The 18,510-nt window shown below is 44.6% G+C and overlaps 1 protein-coding gene across 1 annotated transcript in view; it reads left to right on the forward strand.

Annotated features, from left to right (window-relative positions):
• sae1 (SUMO1 activating enzyme subunit 1) overlaps positions 1–17,076 on the forward strand; it is a 232,747-nt gene extending 215,671 nt beyond the window's left edge. The window contains exons 7-9 of the mRNA XM_072274444.1: positions 6,653–6,797; positions 10,418–10,487; positions 11,799–17,076. Of these exons, the coding sequence (XP_072130545.1) occupies positions 6,653–6,797; positions 10,418–10,487; positions 11,799–11,891 (308 nt within the window). The 3' untranslated portion in view covers positions 11,892–17,076. The remainder of the gene's footprint in view (positions 1–6,652; positions 6,798–10,417; positions 10,488–11,798) is intronic.
• Positions 17,077–18,510: the final 1,434 nt, after the last annotated feature.

Below are 18,510 nucleotides of genomic sequence, written 5' to 3' on the forward strand. Positions count from 1 at the left end.
GACTTCTCTAACTTCTGCTAATGCCCCACCTCCCCCTCACCCCATCCGTTATTTATTTATATACACACATTCTTTCTCTCACTCTCCTTTTTCTCCCTCTGTCCCTCTGACTATACCCTTTGCCCATCCCCCCCTCCCCCTTTTCCTTCTCCCTGGTCCTCCTGTCCCATGATCCTCTCATATCCCTTTTGCCAATCACCTGTCCAGCTCTTGGCTCCATCCCTCCCCCTCCTGTCTTCTCCTATCATTTTGGATCTCCCCCTCCCCCTCCCCCTCCCACTTTCAATCTCTTACTAGCTCTTCCTTCAGTTAATTCTGACGAAGGGTCTCTGCCTGAAACATCGACTGTACCTCTTCCTACAGATGCTGCCTGGCCTGCTGCGTTCACCAGCAACTTTGATGTGTGTTACCTGTACATTATTTGTCAGTTGTGTCTGCATCTTATGATGGCCACAGATCGCTGATGAGGCCAGGTCATTGGGTGTATTTAAAGTGGAGGTTGATAGGTTCTTGATTAGTCAGGGCATCAATGGTTACAAGGAGAATGCAGAAGAATGAGGAAGAGGGGAATCAGAATCAGGTTTAACATAACCAGCATATGTCTTGAAATTTGTTCTCTTTGCAGCAATAGATAATACTTTAAAAAACATGAATTACATTAAGTATATGTATTAAATAGTTAAATGAAGTAAGTAGTGCAAAATTTAAAATATGAGAAATAGTGAGGTAGAGTTCATGGGTCCAATGTCCACTAGAAATCTGATGGCAGAGGGGAAGAAGCTGTTCCTGAATCGTTGAGTGTGTGCCTCACCTCTGATGGTAGCAGTGAGAAGAGTGCATAACTTGAGTGGTGAAGGTCCTTAATGACGAATGCCACCTTTTTGAGGCATCGCTCCTTGAAGATGTCCTAGATGCTATGGAGGCTCATACCCGTGATGAAGCTGACTGTTTACAACTCTCCATGATGGAATGGGAGAGTGGAGTCAATGGGCTGAATGGCCTAATTTGCTCTATTTCTTATGGTTCCTTCTGTAGAGGCAGATACATTGGTGAAATTTAAGAGACTTTTAGATAGGCACATGGATGAATGGAAAATGGAGGATTATTTGGGAGGGAAGAGTTATATTGCTCCTTATTCGTTTTTAGTTATTGATACAACATGGTAAAAGGCAATTCCACGAACCCACGCCACCCAATCACACCCATGTGACCATTAATCCACTAACCCATACATAGAAGAGTACAGCACAGAAACAGGCTATTCGACCCACAATGTTGTGCCAAACATAAGAAATAGGAGCAAGAGTAGGTTCTGCCATTCAATAAGATCATGGCTGATCTGACCTTGGGCTCATCTCCACCTACCTGCCTTTTCCCCATAACCCTTAATTTCCCTACTATGTAAAAATTCTATCCAATCTATTTACTGAGGTACCTCAATTGTCTCATTGGGCAGGGAATTCCACAGATTCATCATTCTCTGGGAAAAGCAGTTCCTCCTCATCTCCATCCTAAATCTACTCCCCTGAATCTTGAGGCTATGTCCCTTAGTTCTAGTCTCACCTACCAGTGGAAACAACTTTCCTGCCTCTATCTTATCTGTCCCTTTCATAATTTTATATGTTTCTATAAGATCTCCTCTCATTCTTCCTGAGTCCCAGGTGACTCAGTCTCTCCTGATAGTCTAACCTCTTCATCTCTGGAATCAACCTAGTGAACCTCTTCTGCACCATCTCCAAAGCCAGTATATCCTTCTTCAAGTAAGGAGACCAGAACTGCATACAGTACTTCAGGTGCGGCCTCACCAGTACCCTGTACAGTTGCAGCATAGCCTCCCTGCTTTTAATTTCAAGCCCTCTAGCAATGAAGGCCAACATTCCATTTGCCTTCTTGATAGCCTGCTGCACCTGCAAACCTATCTTTTGTGATTCATGCACAAGCTCTCCCATGTCCCTCTGCACAGCAGCATGCTGCGATTTTTTACCATTTAAATAATAATCTGCTCTTTCATTTTTCCTTCCAAAGTGGATGACCTTGCATTTACCAACATTCTACTCCATCTGCCAGACCCTTGCCCACCCACGTAACCTATCTATATCTCTCTGCAGACTCTCTGTATCTTCTGCATAATTTGCTTTTCCACTCAACTTAGTATCATCAGCAAACTTAGGTGCATTACACTCGGTCGCCTCTTCCAGATCATTAATGTATATCGTGAACAATTGCGGGCCCAGCACTGACCCCTGCAGCACACTGCTCAACCAGAGTAACACCCACGTATCCAAACTCTCTGCTTTCTATTAGTTAACCAATCCTCTATTCATGCTAATACATCTCCCCCAACTCTATGCATCCTTATCCTACGGATAAGTCTTTCATGAGGCACCTTATCAAACACTTTCTGGAAATCCAAGTAAATAATGTCTATCTGTTCCCCTCTATCCACTGCACTCGTTATATCCTCGAACTCTGGAAAGTTTGTCAAACAGGACCTGCCTTTGCTGAATCCATGCTGCATTTACCTGATGGATCCATTTCTTTCCAGATGCCTCACTAGTTCTTCTTTAATGACAGCTTCAAGCATTTTTCCAACTAGCTAAGAAGCAAATCAAAACACCAAAAAACTAGGCAACACACACAAAATGCTGGAGGAACTCAACAAGCCATGCAGCATCTATGGAAAAGAGTTTCAGGCTGAGACCCTTCAGCAGGGCATAAGAAAAAAGAGAGAGATGAGTCAGAGTTATACGGTGGGAGGAGGGGACCCAAAAACTAATCCCTCCTACCCACACAATGTCCATATCCCTCCTATCCACACAATGTCTATATCCCTCCACCCACACAATGTCCAAATCCCTCCTATCCACACAATGTCCATATCCCTCCACCCACACAATGTCCATATCCCTCCTACCCACACAATGTCCATATCCCTCCTATCCACACAATGTCCATATCCCTCCTACCCACATAATGTCCATATCCCTCCTACCCACACAATGTCCATATCCCTCTTATCCACACAATGTCCATAATCCCTCCACCCACACAATGTCCATATCCCTCTGTTTTCCCTATATCCATGCGCCTATCCAAATGTCTCTTAAAATAAAAGATGAGAGTGGATATGGGATCACTATAAAATGAGGTCAGAGAAATAATAACGGGGACAAGGAGATGGCAGATGAACTAAATGAGTATTTTGCATGAGTCTTCACTGTGGAAGACACTAGCAGTGTACCAGATGTTGAAGGGTGTGAGGGAAGAGAAGTGGGTGCAGTTACTATTACAAGGGAGAAGGTGCTCAAAAAGCTGAAAGTCCTAAGGGTACGTAAGTCACCTGGACCAGATGAACTGCACTGTAGGGTTCTGAAAGAGGTAGTAGTAGAGATTGTAGAGGCATTAATAATGATCTTTCAAGAATCATTGGAATCTAATATGGTCCCAGAGGACTGGAAAATTTTAAATGCCACTACGCTCTTTAAGAAAGGAGGAAGGCAGCAGAAATCATAGACCAGTTAGCCTGACCTCAGTGGTTGGGAAGATCTTGGAGTCAATTGTTAAGGTTGAGGTTCTGGAGTACTTGGTGACACAGGGCAAGATAAGATAAAGTTAGCATGGTTTTCTTAAGGGAAAATCTTGTCTGACGAACCTGTTGGAATTATTTGAGGAAATTACAAGTAGGCTAGATAAAGAGGGTGTTGTACCCTGACATCCCCCTTGACCCTACCCTCTCTTACTTTCAGTGCATTCCCTCAGGTATTAGGCATTTCAACAATGGGAAACAGATTCTCTCTAACCCAAAATGTCAAGTGTGAGTCTTCAGCCTCCTGTACCTCATCCCTGAAGGTAGTAATGAGAAGAGGGCATGCCTCAATGATGAGGGTCCTTAGTGATGGATGCTGGCTGCTAGAGGCGCCACCTCCTGAAGATGATGGTGGGGAGGGTGGGGCTGGCTGAGCCTGCAGTGCTTTGCTCATTGGAAGTTCCACACGTGGAATGGCAAGAGGTTATTGCCATTTCCTTAGCTGCTCATTGGAGGTTCCACACGCGTGATGGCAAGAGGTTACCGCCATTTCCTTAGCTGCTCATTGGAGTTTCCACATGCGGAATGGCAAGAAGTTACTGCCATTTCCTTAGCTGCTCATTGGAGGTTCCACACACAGGATGGCAAGAGGTTACCGCCATTTCCTTAGCTGCTCATTGGAGATTCCACATGCGGAATGGCAAGAGGTTACCGCCATTTCCTTAGCTGCTCATCAGTGTAAGAGCAAGTAAAATAAACTAACAAAGACCTTGTCCTTTTGTTCTCCCTATATACATACAACTCACCCTAAGCTGGTCAGATAAGGGGGTCTCCTGATAAGAGTGAAAAAGTTCTGTTTGAGCTACACTGCCATAACACTTATGTATAAAGAAAATACAGAAATATAGGGCCATGTATACTACACATTGCTAAAAGTTTACAGACAGTTGGATATAGAAACACTGGAAGGTTCAAAATTAATTTATTATCAAAATATGTATATGTCACCAAATACTACCGAAGCACTCATTTCCCTACAGGCATTCACAGTAGAACAAAGTAGTACAATAGCATTAATGAAAAGCTACAAAGAAAGACTGAGAAACAAGTAATAGTAGTAATAAATAAATAATATACACAAGATAGTCTGCAGCATGCACAAATTCAGCAGGTCAGGCAGTGTCCATGGAAGTGCATGAACAGTCAACATTTCGGACCAAGACCCTTCTTCAGGACTGAATCAATAATGTTGAGAACGTGAGTTGTGTCCTTGAAAGTGAATCCATAGGCTGTGTTCAGTAATCAAACTGCTGTACCTCCTGCCCGGTGGTAGTAGCAAAAAGAGGCCCTGTGGCCTTGTAGGTTGTGGAATCAATTCATAGCTGAGGTGAGTGAGGTTACCCACACTGGTTCAGGAGCCTGATGGTTGTGGGGTGATAACTGTTCCTGAACCTGGTGGTGTGGGACCTGAGGCTCATTGTGGTGAGTGAAGTTACCCACACTGGTTCAGGAGCCCGATGGTTGTGGGGTAATAACTGTTCCTGAACCTGGTGGTGTGGGACCTGAGGCTCATTGTGGTGAGTGAAGTTATCCACACTGGTTCAGGAGCCTGATGGTTGTGGGGTGATAACCGTTCCTGAACCTGGTGGTGTGGGACCTGAGGCTCATTGTGGTGAGTGAAGTTACCCACACTGGTTCAGGAGCCTGATGGTTGTGGGGTAATAACTGTTCCTGAACCTGGTGGTGTGGGACCTGAGGCTCATTGTGGTGAGTGAAGTTATCCACACTGGTTCAGGAGCCTGATGGTTGTGGGGTAATAACTATTCCTGAACCTGGTGGTGTGGGACCTGAGGCTCATTGTGGTGAGTGAAGTTATCCACACTGGTTCAGGAGCCCGATGGTTGTGGGGTAATAACTGTTCCTGAACCTGGTGGTGTGGGACCTGAGGCTCATTGTGGTGAGTGAAGTTATCCACACTGGTTCAGGAGCCCGATGGTTGTGGGGTAATAACTGTTCCTGAACCTGGTGGTGTGGGACCTGAGGCTCATTGTGGTGAGTGAAGTTATCCACACTGGTTCAGGAGCCTGATGGTTGTGGGGTAATAACTGTTCCTGAACCTGGTGGTGTGGGACCTGAGGCTCATTGTGGTGAGTGAAGTTATGCACACTGGTTCAGGAGCCTGATGGTTGTGGGGTAATAACTGTTCCTGAACCTGGTGGTGTGGGACCTGAGGCTCATTGTGGTGAGTGAAGTTATCCACACTGGTTCAGGAGCCTGATGGTTGTGGGGTAATAACTGTTCCTGAACCTGGTGGTGTGGGACCTGAGGCTCATTGTGGTGAGTGAAGTTATCCACACTGGTTCAGGAGCCTGATGGTTGTGGGGTAATAACTGTTCCTGAACCTGGTGGTGTGGGACCTGAGGCTCATTGTGGTGAGTGAAGTTATGCACACTGGTTCAGGAGCCTGATGGTTGTGGGGTAATAACTGTTCCTGAACCTGGTGGTGTGGGACCTGAGGCTCATTGTGGTGAGTGAAGTTATCCACACTGGTTCAGGAGCCTGATGGTTGTGGGGTAATAACTGTTCCTGAACCTGGTGGTGTGGGACCTGAGGCTCATTGTGGTGAGTGAAGTTATGCACACTGGTTCAGGAGCCTGATGGTTGTGGGGTAATAACTGTTCCTGAACCTGGTGGTGTGGGACCTGAGGCTCATTGTGGTGAGTGAAGTTATCCACACTGGTTCAGGAGCCTGATGGTTGAGGGGTAATAACTGTTCCTGAACCTGGTGGTGTGGGACCTGAGGCTCATTGTGGTGAGTGAAGTTATCCACACTGGTTCAGGAGCCTGATGGTTGAGGGGTAATAACTGTCCCTGAACCTGGTGGTGTGGGACCTGAGGCTCATTGTGGTGAGTGAAGTTATCCACACTGGTTCAGGAGCCTGATGGTTGAGGGGTAATAACTGTCCCTGAACCTGGTGGTGTGGGACCTGAGGCTCCTGATGGGACCTACCTCCTTCCTGACTGGAAAAAGCAGGAAGAGAGCATGGCTTGGATGGTGGAGGCCCTTGATGATGAATGCTCGTTACTTTTTGCACAGTGCTTATCGATTGTTCTTTTCCCTGGCAGTCCTATTGAAGTTCCGGAATGTGAAGGCCCGCGATCCCTCACCTGACAGCTACGGAGATGATTCAGAACTGCTGCTGCAACTGAGGAGCGATGTGCTCGATTCGTTGGGCGTGAAGAGCGACCTGCTTGCAGATGAGTTCATCAGGTAAGTTGGATTTCCTGTGCTCTACCCAGAGGGTTGGTGCTCAAGTACAGTAGAAACCTTGACAAGGAGGAAGTATTTTTGTCCATTTTTCTGCATGTTTTTCCATTGTCTCATGCTGGCTGTTATAGCATGGGTACCTCTTCTGTAGAGACGGATACACCATAGAACATCACAGCACTGTACAGACCCTTAGGCCCACAATGATGTGCAAAATGTTTGCTGCTTCTCTCCCCTAAAGTGTCTTTCATTTTCCGCCTTCAATCAAGAAGAGACCAGGTGCAGAACCCTCTGTCTGTATAATTCAAGGAAAGAGCAGACACAAAGAATGAACAATGATTTTAGAAATGAAAAGACCTGCAGTTCAGATCTAAAGGGACCCCAGTTTATCTCTCACCCCAACTGTAGTATGAGCTTCAAGTAAAGCCAGGGCAGGAGAGGGTCCAGAAAAGGTTTACAAGAATGATCCTGAGAACGAAAGGGTCAATGTATGAGGGAGCGTTTGGTGGCTGAAGGCCTGTACATGCTGGAGTTTCAAAAATGAGATGGGGAGGGGATCTCATTGAAACTTAGAAAATATTGAAAGGCCTAGTCAGAATGGATGTGGAGAGGATGTTTCCAATAGTGGGAGAGTCCAGGACCAGAGGGCACAGTCTCAGACGAGAGGAACATATCTTTAGAACAGAGATGAGGAGGAATTTCTTTAGCCAGAGGGTGGTGAATCTGTGGAATTCATTGCCACAGATGGCTGTGGAAGCCAAGACAAGGGTATACGTAAGGTGGTTCTTGATTAGTAAGGGCTTCAAAGGGTACTTAATTTGTTTATTTATTGAGATACGGCACGGAATAGGATCTTCCAGCTCTTCAAGCCACACCACCCAGCAATCCCTCGATTTAATCCTAGACTAATCATGGGACAATTACAATGACCAATTAACCTGTCAACCAATACGTCTTTGGACTGTGGGAAGAAACAGGAGCACCCAGAGGAAACCCACGTGGTCTTGGGGAGAACATACAAACTCCTTATGCATAGCGGCAGGAACCTACTCTAAGATAAATCTACCCTTCCCTCTTACATAGACCTCCATTTTTCTATCCATGTGCCTTTCTAAGAGTTCCTAAATGCTCCTAATGTATCTCCCTAACCCCTAGCAAGGTGTTCCATGCACTCGCGTTCTCTGTGTAAAAAGCGAACTATCTGTGACATCCTGTACACTTTTCTCCAATCGCCTTTAAATTACGCCATTTCCACCCTGGGATAAAGTGTTTTGCTGTCCACTTGAACTATGCCTCATTATCATATACACTCTATCAAGTCACTTCTCATCCTCCTAAGCTCCAAAAGAAAAGCTTTAGCTCACTGAACCTCTCCTCATAAGACGCTCTCCAAGCTGGGCAGCAATCTGGTAAACCACCTCTGAGCAATCAGCAAGGACAAATGGAAGAGAAATCATATTTCAGATATGCACTCAGTGGCCATGTTATTAGGTGTAGGATGGAACCTGGTGTGGCCCATCCACTTCTGGTTGAACCTGTTGTGTGCTCAGTGATGCTCCTGCATAGCACTGTTGTCTGTGGCTTCCGTTGGTCAGGGTTGATCATGATATTGCGTCCTAGCTGTCTAGGTACTTAGGCCAGGGCAGTATGATATGGAGAGCAAGCAGTTGCCCATGCAGTAAGCTCCCCCTCTCCATGCATGTGATGAGCCCAAAGGAACAGCAGAGACCAAAACAGTTTGGCACCAGTGGCGTCACACGAGTTGCCAGTCAGTGTTGAACTCAACGTAGGGCTGCCTTAGGGACTCCAGCTCCGGATTTTTCCCTCTAGGGTTTACTCCCCGAAGCCTTCCCCGTGAGTGAGTATAACCGCGAGGCACCAGAGGTTTGAGATCAAAGTTTTCCTTCTCCTAGATGAGCTGCCAACCACGGCTGATGAGCCCTATCTGCCCGAAGCGACTGGCTTTAAGGCACCAGTAACCCACCTTTGCCCCTTCTCTTGTCAGAAGAAACGGTTCCGCCGGGCTTAGTAGGTAGGCCAGACGTGAAGACCAGGAGTTGGACTTGGTTTTCAGAAGTTGTTTGAGACACGTGCCATTGGGAACATTTAATAGGTCGTGGGAGCTTATCTCCATTACCAACCCCAGCTATTACAACCTTAAGGAGCACTGTAGGCCACCGTAATATTGAGTGTGCTGCATATAGGCCGGCTGTTGAAGACTCAGCTATGACAAAGCAACAAGCTGTTGGAATACAGCGCAAGTGTAATGATTGATAAAGAATTCCTGATCCCTTTGGGTGGGGGGGGGGGGGTGACCATTGATGCTTCTGCTGCTGCTTGTGCGGGGGAAGGGGGGGCTTTGGGGTTCTAATGTTGTTATCATTCATTCTATGGGGTTCCTTGTTTCGTGGATATCTGTGGAGAGTAAAAATTTCATGTTGTATACAGTATGCATTCTCTGATATTAAATTCGTCCATTTCAATCCAAAAGCGTAACACTTTACAGCGGCAGCTGTAAGATCGAGGTTCAACTCCTGCAGTTATCTGAAAGGAGTTTGTATGACTGCTTGGGTTTCCTCCCGCATTCCAAAGACGTGTGGTTAGGGTTAGTGAGTTGTGGGCATGCCACGCTGAGCTGGGAGCATGGCAACACGTGCAGGCTGCCCCTAGCAGCTTTCTTCACAATTGCACTTACATGTTGGGCACAGGACGCAAATAGTAACACCATGGAATTTAAAGTTGCTGACTCTCTCCACCTCTGATCCCCCAATTAGGACTGGCTTATGGACCTCTGGTTTCCCTCTCCTGAAGTTTACAATCATTTCCTTGGTCATGCTGGCATTGAGTAAGAGGTTGTTGTTATAAGATCATAAGATATAGGAGCAGAAGTAGGCTGTTTGGCCCATCGAGTCTGCTCCGCCATTTCATCAAGACTGATCAATTTTTTCCTCTCAGCCCCAATCTCCTGCCTTCTCCCCATATCCCATCAAGAATCTATCAACCTCTGCCTTAAATATTTGTAGAGACTTGACCTCCACAGCCACCTCTGGCCACAAATTCACCACGCTCCAGCTAAAGAAATTACTCCTCATCTCCATTCTATAAGGACGCTCCTCTATTCTAAGACTGTGTCCTCTGGGCCTTAACTCACACCATAGGAAACATCCTCTCCACATCCACTCTATCAAGGTCTTTCAGCATTCGATGGATTTCAATAAGGTCATCCCTCGTTCTTCAGGATTCTAGTGAGTAGAGGCCCAGAGCCATCAAATGCTCCTCATGTGACAAGCCTTTCTATCCTGGAATCATTCTTGTGAACCTCCTTTGAACCCTCTCCAATGTCAGCAACTACTTTCTTAGATAAGGGGCCTAAAACTGTTCATGTTACACCAAGTGTGGCGTCACCAGTGTTTTATAAACCCTTAACATTAATTACATCCTTGCTTTTGTGACGCAATTCAGCCAAATTTTTAATCTCCTCTTACTCCAAGAGTTTGGTGGTTTGTCACAGTTGAAGAAAAATGAAGTGCTTTCTGTTTTCATAATAAAAAGAATATTTTAGCTGATATGCAGTCAAATAATGGTGTGTTAATATTCTAAAGCTTTACGTCTGATTCCCCTAGCTCATGTTTCTCAGAATTGGCACCCGTGTGTGCTGTTGTGGGTGGAGTGCTCAGCCAGGAAATTGTAAAGGTACGTTGGTCTGTAAACTACTCGTCAAAAAGCAATTAACAGATTCGGGACTCGGGTGGTGCCAGGTACAGACACATGTGGTCACTATTGTTGTATACAAGTGTACTTCATGGGGACGGGGATAGAAAGGGGGTGGAGGTGGGGAAGGTCACGTGGGGCACAAACATAATTGAATTCCTGTCTGTTTCTCTGCTGTACACCAAAGAAGAGGTCCTCTCACATCCCTGGCTTTCTCTCTTCAAATGCTTAAAGCCTACCATACTAACTGTATATTTCCCCACAATATATGCTGCCTGCTAGAATCATAGGATCATACGTTTTATTCAGCCCAACTCATCCATGCTGACCATTAGAAATCCTTCCTTTCTTTTTAAATCTTTTTATTAGTTTTCAAAATTATAAACAAAATAACAATGTTGATACAAAGAGATTGGAATAGTCTTATTATTAATAAACATATACACAGGTATAATAGACTTCCAAACTCATGATGTAATTAATCATACAGAAAAAAAGAAACAAAAAGAAAAAAACATATATACAAAGAAACCCCTCCCCCCAAAAAAAGGGAAAAAAGAACTAAATACTAAACCCAAAAAAAGCAAACGGAACAAAACAGGGCTAGACCAATATCTTAAATCGAACACGTTCAGTAATGTCGTCAACTCCGCTCCTCTATTCGTATAATTTAAGTTAATAAGGAAGATTCAGAAAGGTCAAATTACATCATATGAAAATGTTGAATAAATGGTTTCCAAGTTTCTTCAAATTTAACCGAAAGATCAAAAATATCTCTTCTAATTTTTCCTAAATTTAAACATAATATAGTTTGGGAAAACCATTGGAATGTAGGAGGAGGACTGGTCTCCTTCCAGTTCAATAAAATAGATCTTCTGGCCATTAAAGTAACAAATGCAATCGTCCCATAGGCTGAAGAAGACAAAGATCTATGTTCTACCATTGGCAATCCAGGAAATCCTTCCTTATTAGTCCCATCACCCAATACTTGATCATTACCCTCTACATTTTTTTTAGTTTAGAGATACAGCTCGCTCAGCCTATCCTCACAAGACATGCTCTCTAATTCAGGCAGCATCCTGGTAAATCTCTTCTGCACCCTCTCTAAAGCTTCCACGTCCTCCCTATAATGAGGTGACCGGAACTGAACACAGTGTTGCAATTGTGAGCTGTGGAGTTCGGAATAGCACCTTCGGGTGGGGGTGGGGGTGGTTACGGCAGGTACGCAAGGCCAGCTTTCTGCTCTCTGCTTGCCACAGGGAACGACTCATGGTGAATGTGTGTTCTTTACAGGCCTTGTCTCAGCGAGACCCACCTCACAACAACTTCTTCTTCTTCGATGGACTCAAAAGTAATGGAATTGTGGACTGCATCGGGCCCAAATAAGGAAAATTGAGGAAGATCGGACATTTTTAGGGTGTCATAGACACACAGTCTTCGCAGCCAATAACCAGAATATCCAGCAAACAGCAATATGTCAAACTCCCAAGCAAAGTTACCATTAAAAAACAAGAAATAGTTTGGACAAATTGAACACAGACACAATTCTAAAGCTGTGCTGAGTGATCTCCGAATTGCAAATAAATGAGGTTCCTTCCACATGCAGTGAAATAGCTGCCATTCTGTGTCCAAAGTAAATCAGGTTCTATCCATTCTGTGTTTTTCTTGTTCCCTCAAATTGCTTTGATTCAGACTTCAGTATCAGGCGATGCTGTAAGCAGATGTATTCTTATGCAGCCCCCCAACATCCACCAACCAACACGTGACATCCAACCCACAGCCCTGAAATTATAATGCACTGACAAGCCACACACTGAAAGGTTAATAGCTCAATCACCATTCAAGCTGGAGACCAATCAGAATGTCCTTGGTTAATTAATACTCACACATCAATGCCAGTTACACCGCTGGCGTTTAGGGCAACAATGAAGGTTCTCCGTCTCTGGCGGTGTTCAGGGGTTCCTTCATCAGGTCAGTAGTTTCCTCTTGGTTTTCATCACTGTCAGCCAGGAAAGTCCCAGGTGGAGGCTCAGGAATACTGTCACACTCAGATGTAAGAGGATTCTTCATTGCCGTTTCCGTAACAATTTTATCTCGTAGCCCTGAGCTGAATCCTGGAGGACCGGTGGGCCACGCTTAGCCTGGCCTGTTTGGCATGGGTGACCCTACCAAGAGCCAAAGCATGAAGCCCAGACTCCAACTAGCGTAGCTCTCCAGGTCGTTGGGCCCGCAAGCCTCCAAACTGTGACAAGGTTGTGGTCCTCCTTGAGGAGGTTGATTAATATTGAGCTGTAGTATCACTCCACATCTCACCTTTTGCCTTTCCCACTCCTCTGCAGTGTCTGCATTCTTTCCTGGACCATGCTCCACTCCCTGGCATTTGGCTGTTTTTTTTTCTTAATTAATTACCTGCTCTAAAGATCAGGAATGTGAAGGTTGCCAGTCCCTGTGTCATTCCTCAGGCTCCAAGAAACCAGTGAGCAAGAAATCAGTTGGGGGCTGTGAGGGTCCAATGGATCTCAACTCTCGAGAGTGCCATTTTCTATCAGTAATTAGTGTTAGATGCAACTTGTTCAGCCTTGCATTCCACTTCATAGCCATGTTGTTGGTTCAAGTGCCATTCCAGAGACCCAACCACAAATATATAGACTGCATTCTCAGGGTGGTCATAAAGTCATAGAGCACAACAGTCCAGAAACAGATCCTTCTCCCCATCTAGTCTGTACTGAACTGTTATTCTGCCTAGTCTGATTGACCTGTACCTGGACCATAGCCTTCCATACCCCTTCCATCCATGTACCTATCCAAACCTATCTTAAATCAAACCTACGTCCACCACTTTGACTGCACACAATACTCCAATGCACACAAAATGCTGGAGGAACTAGTCCTGAAGAAGGGCCTCAGCCTGAAATGTTGACTGTTTATTGATTTCCATAGATGCTGCCTGACCTGCTGAGTTTCTCCAGCATTTTATGAGTGTTGCTTTGAATTTACAGCATCTGCAGACTTCCTCATGTTCTATACAACTTCAACATAACATCCCAACTCCTGTACTTAATATTTTGACTAATGAATGCCATCTCTATCTTTGATACCACTTTCCAAAGATTATGGATCTGTATTCCCAGATATTTCTGTTCCACCAAACTCCTCGGAGCCCTACCGTTCTTTGTGTAAGTCCTACCCTGGTTAGTACTTCCAAAGTGCGACACCTCACACTGGTGTGTACTGTGCTGAGGGAGTGCTGCACTGTTGGCTTTTCTGATGTTTATTTATTGTACATTTTAAAAATTCCATGGTTACTGTTTCAAAAAAAAAGTTAGAGTTTTCCTTGATATTGTGGAAGCTTGCTACATGTCAACTGGCTGCTTCCTATATTACGGTTAATGCATTGGGACTTTCTGAATGAGACATGATATTTGTGATAAAAATTCAAGGCAGTCTTTTTCATCGTCATTCCACTGAACAAGGATCAGCAGTTCTGTCGTTTAAGCTATGGAAAGCATAGGTTTGAAATGGTCGAGAATTGAAGAAATGTAGATATTTCCATGGTGCTGGAAGAGGTTAGAGACAGTGAGTGAGAAGGTAGTGGATGTTTTGGAGACAAGGAACATGAGTTAATGGGTGAGTAATCCGCCAAATGATGATATGGTCATGGTACATCTGGTTTCCATAAGACCATAAGACAGGAGCAGAATTAGGCTGTTCAACCCATCGAGTCTGTCTGCCATTCCATCATGGTTGGTTTACTATCCCTCTCATCTCCATTCTCCTGCCTCCTCCATAACTTTTCACGCCCTAACTAATCAAGAACCTATCAACCTCTGTCTTAAATACACCAAATGACTGGGCCTCCACAGCTGCCCGTGGCAATGAATTCCACAGCTTCACAACCACAAGGCTAAAGAAATTCCTCCTCATCTATGTTCTAAATAGATGTCCCTCTATTTTGAGGCTGTGGCCTCTGGTCTTAGACTTCCCCACCAAAGGAAACATCCGCTTCGCATCCACTCTAGGCCTTTCAGCATTCAATATGTTTCAATGAGAACCCCCCCCCCCCCACCACCATTCTTCTAAGTTCCAGCGAGTATAGGCCCAGAGCCTTCAGTTGCTGGTCAAATGATAACTTTCATTTCCAGAATCGTTCTTGCGAACCTCCTCTGAACCCTCTCCAATGTCAAGACATCCTTTCTAAAATAAAGTGCCCAAAACTGCTCACAATGCTCCCAAGAGAGTCCTCTCCAGTGCCTTATAAAGCCTCAAAATTACATCTTTGCTTTTATATTCTAGTCCTCTCAAAATTAATACTAACAATGCATTCACCTTGCTCAAAACTGACTCAGCCTACAAATTTACCTCTAGGGACTCCTGCACGAACACTCCCAAATTCCTATGCACCTCAGCTTTTTTTAATTTTCTCCCCATTTAGAAAATAGTTCGTGCTTTTGTTCCTTCTACCAAAGTGCATGATCATGCACTTCCCAACACATATTCCATCTGCCACCTCTTTGCCCATTCTTCTAATCTGTCTTAAGTCCTCTCTGGTTTCTCAACACTAACTGTCCCTCCACCGATCTTTGTATTGTCCGCAAATTGTGCAACAAAGCCACCAATTCTGTCATCCAAATTGTTGTCGTACAGGGTAAAAAGGATCGGTTCTGACACAGGCCCCTGCGGAACACCAGCAGTCACCGGCAGCCAGCCAGGAAAGCATTCTTCACAAGACGACACCAGCTATAGAGCAAGAGCCACGGACTTTGCAGGGAAGGGAGTTATCCGTAGTTTCTGGCAAAACTACATTCCTTTGGTCTCAGTGAATGGATTGGATTTTCAGGGGCAGTTCAGGAAATTCTTCCTCTGCTGACCTGATTGAATTCAGGATTCTGCAATATATGGGTGCAAGGCGTAGGATTGGAATTCAGATAAATTGTACTAATACAGTGAATGAGAAGTGAGAAGCAGAATCATTCTTTCCCAGTGTAAGTAGTTTGTTAATTCAGGGATGCATTCGCCTTGGGAAGTCCCAATGGAGATAAGAGACTGGCGGGAATTAGGGCCGGCATGTTTCTTTGCTGCTAAAACAACTTTGAGCTTCAGTACCAGACAAACAGTTACGTAATTATCATTGAACAAGTGGTGTGCGATTTCAAAAGAACTCTGTGTCACTCACTCCAGTTATCTCTGATATTCCTGTCAAAACCTGGCTGAAATAATTTCAGCATAAATAGTGCTTCACCGTGTGATCATATGGTTATTTGGTGCCAATGCCACACAATGGTTGAATTATTTTGTTACTTATTTTTAAAAAGAGAAATCTTGGAAATTATCTCATTCTGGGATACAACAGTGAACATCATCCCAGCTATCTTTATAGCTGCATTAAACTTCAATTTAAAGAGAGATTCTCTAAGAACATTGTATTAGACTTTTTCCCAATAGCATAATTCTCAGGCAAAGTTAAAAGTAAATGTTTTATCAGAGTACATATATATCACCACATACAACCCTGAGATTCATTTCCCTGTGGGCATACACAGCAAATCTATAGAATAGTAACTATAACAGGATCAATGAAAGATCAACCACAGTGCAGAAGACAACAAACTGTACAAATGCAGATAGCAATAAATAATGAAAACATGAGATAATAATGTAAAGAATCCTTAAAGTGAGATCTTTGGTTGTGGGAACATCTCAATGGATGGGCAAGTGGACATCTCAATATTTGAGTGTAGTTATCCCCTTTTGTTCAAGAGCCAGGTGGTTGAGGGGCAGTAACTGTTCCTGAATCTGGTAGTGTGAGTCCTGAGGCTCTTGCACCTTCTACCTAATGGCAGCAGTCAGAAGAGAGCATGGCCTTGGGTGGTAAGCAGCTCTGATGATGGATGTTGCCCTCCTATGACAGGCGGACAGGCGTTCCCAATCTTTTTTATGCCATGGACCCCTTCTATTAACCGAGGAATAGAGCGAACGTTTCAGGCTGAGACCCTTCATGAAGATGGGAAAATTAGGGGGAAGAAGTTGGAGGAGGGGAAGGAGTGCAAGCTGGCTGGTGAGACCAGGTGACGGGGGCGGGGGGTGTTGTGAGAAGCTGAGAGATGATAGGTGGATGAGGTAAAGGGCTGGAGATGAGGAATCTGACAGGAAAGGAGAATGGACCATGAGAGAGAGGGAAGGAGAAGGGGACCAGACGGAAGTGATCAGGCGAGGAGAGGAACCAGAGTGGGCAATGAAAGAAGGGAGAAGGGGGAGCAGTGTTTGTAAGTTCCCATTTATTCATTTCACTGGTTGCTAAATACAGAGTTTACATTCTTTCTCTTTGGATCCGGAAAATGCACAGAGCCATTATAAGGAAATGTTATGTTACAGTGACTGTCTTCCACAGATGAACACGAAAAGGTTTTTCCCAAAATGATGCTCTGTTCAAACCCTACACATTATTCCTTCAATCTGATTTTTAAATTCAATTATAATCTTGCAGACTCGACTAAATTTTACTGAGTTTCTTAAAAGTTTTGTAATTTTGCAGGGCAAGTGTTGGTTCTATAAATAAAGTTGACCTTTTTGTTAAAAAGCACTTTGTCTGTATTTGGTTGAACAACAAGGTTGGGTCAAGCAACACACATAAAAGTTGCTGGTGAATGCAGCGGGCCAGGAAGAGGTACAGTCGACGTTTCGGGCCGAGACCCTTCGTCAGGACTCACTGAAAGAAGAGATTTGAGAGGGGGAGGGGGAGATCCGAAATGACAGAAGACAGGAGGGGGGAGGGATGGAGCTAAGAGCTGGAAAGTTGATTGGCAAAAGGGATACCAGGCTGGAGAAGGGAGAGGATCATGGGACAGGAGGCCTCGGGAGAAAGAAAGGTTGGGTCATGCTGGGGTGACTATCTGTGCTTAGCTCACCTTATCCTTCCCTTAGTGATTTCAAGAGAGTTTGTGCAGAAAATCAGTCCAACTCAACCAAGACAAAGCCTATCAAGCTCGCACTGAGAAGAGAGTGAAGCAAAATGGAGAATTATTAAACTACGATAATCACAAGTGGCTGTGGTCTCTCCTCCTTCCCTTTTACTCATCATTCCCTCTCCTCTCCTATCAGATTCCACCTACTTTAGCTATTTAATCATGTGTTTCCCTTACAATCGACTTGCTGCTTGGATCTTAGTGTTAAAAAGTAAGAAATTCAAAATTGAAATTGAATTTATTATCCAAGTACAAATTGGAGGCTCTCCATTGGTCAGGGTTAACCATGGATATTATGTCCTAGCTGTCTACGATATGCAAGCCCAGGCAATACCATATAGTCATAGTCATACTTTATTGATCCCGGGGAAATTGGTTTTCGTTATAGTTGCACAATAAATAATTAAATATTAATGGAACCATAAACAGCTAAATAGTAATATGTAAATTATGCCAGGAAATAAGTCCAGGACCAGCCTATTGGCTCAGGGTGTCTGACCCTCCAAGGGAGGAGTTGTAAAGTTTGATGCCCACAGGCAGGAATGACTTCCTATGACGCTCTGTGTTGCATCTCGGTGGAATGAGTCTCTGGCTGAATGTACTCCTGTGTCCAACCAGTACATTATGTAGTGGATGGGAGACATTGTCCAAGATGGCATGCAACTTAGACAGCATCCTCTTTTCAGACACCACCGTCAGAGAGTCCAGTTCCATCCCCACAACATCACTGGCCTTACGAATGCGTTTGTTGATTCTGTTGGTGTCTGCTACCCTCAGCCTGCTGCCCAGCACACAACAGCAAACATGATAGCAATGGCCACCACAGACTCTTAGAATGTCCTCAGCATCGTCCAGCAGATGTTAAAGGACCTCAGTCTCCTCAGGAAATAGAGACGGCTCTGACCCTTCTTGTAGACAGCCTCAGTGTTCTTTGACCAGTCCAGTTTATCGTCAATTCGTATCCCCAGGTATTTGTAATCCTCCACCATGTCCACACCGACCTCCGGATGGAAACAGGGGTCAGCAGTCCCTTAGCTCTCCTC

The sequence above is a fragment of the Mobula birostris genome, chromosome 12, assembly GCF_030028105.1.
Source record: "Mobula birostris isolate sMobBir1 chromosome 12, sMobBir1.hap1, whole genome shotgun sequence".
NCBI lineage: Eukaryota > Metazoa > Chordata > Chondrichthyes > Myliobatiformes > Myliobatidae > Mobula > Mobula birostris.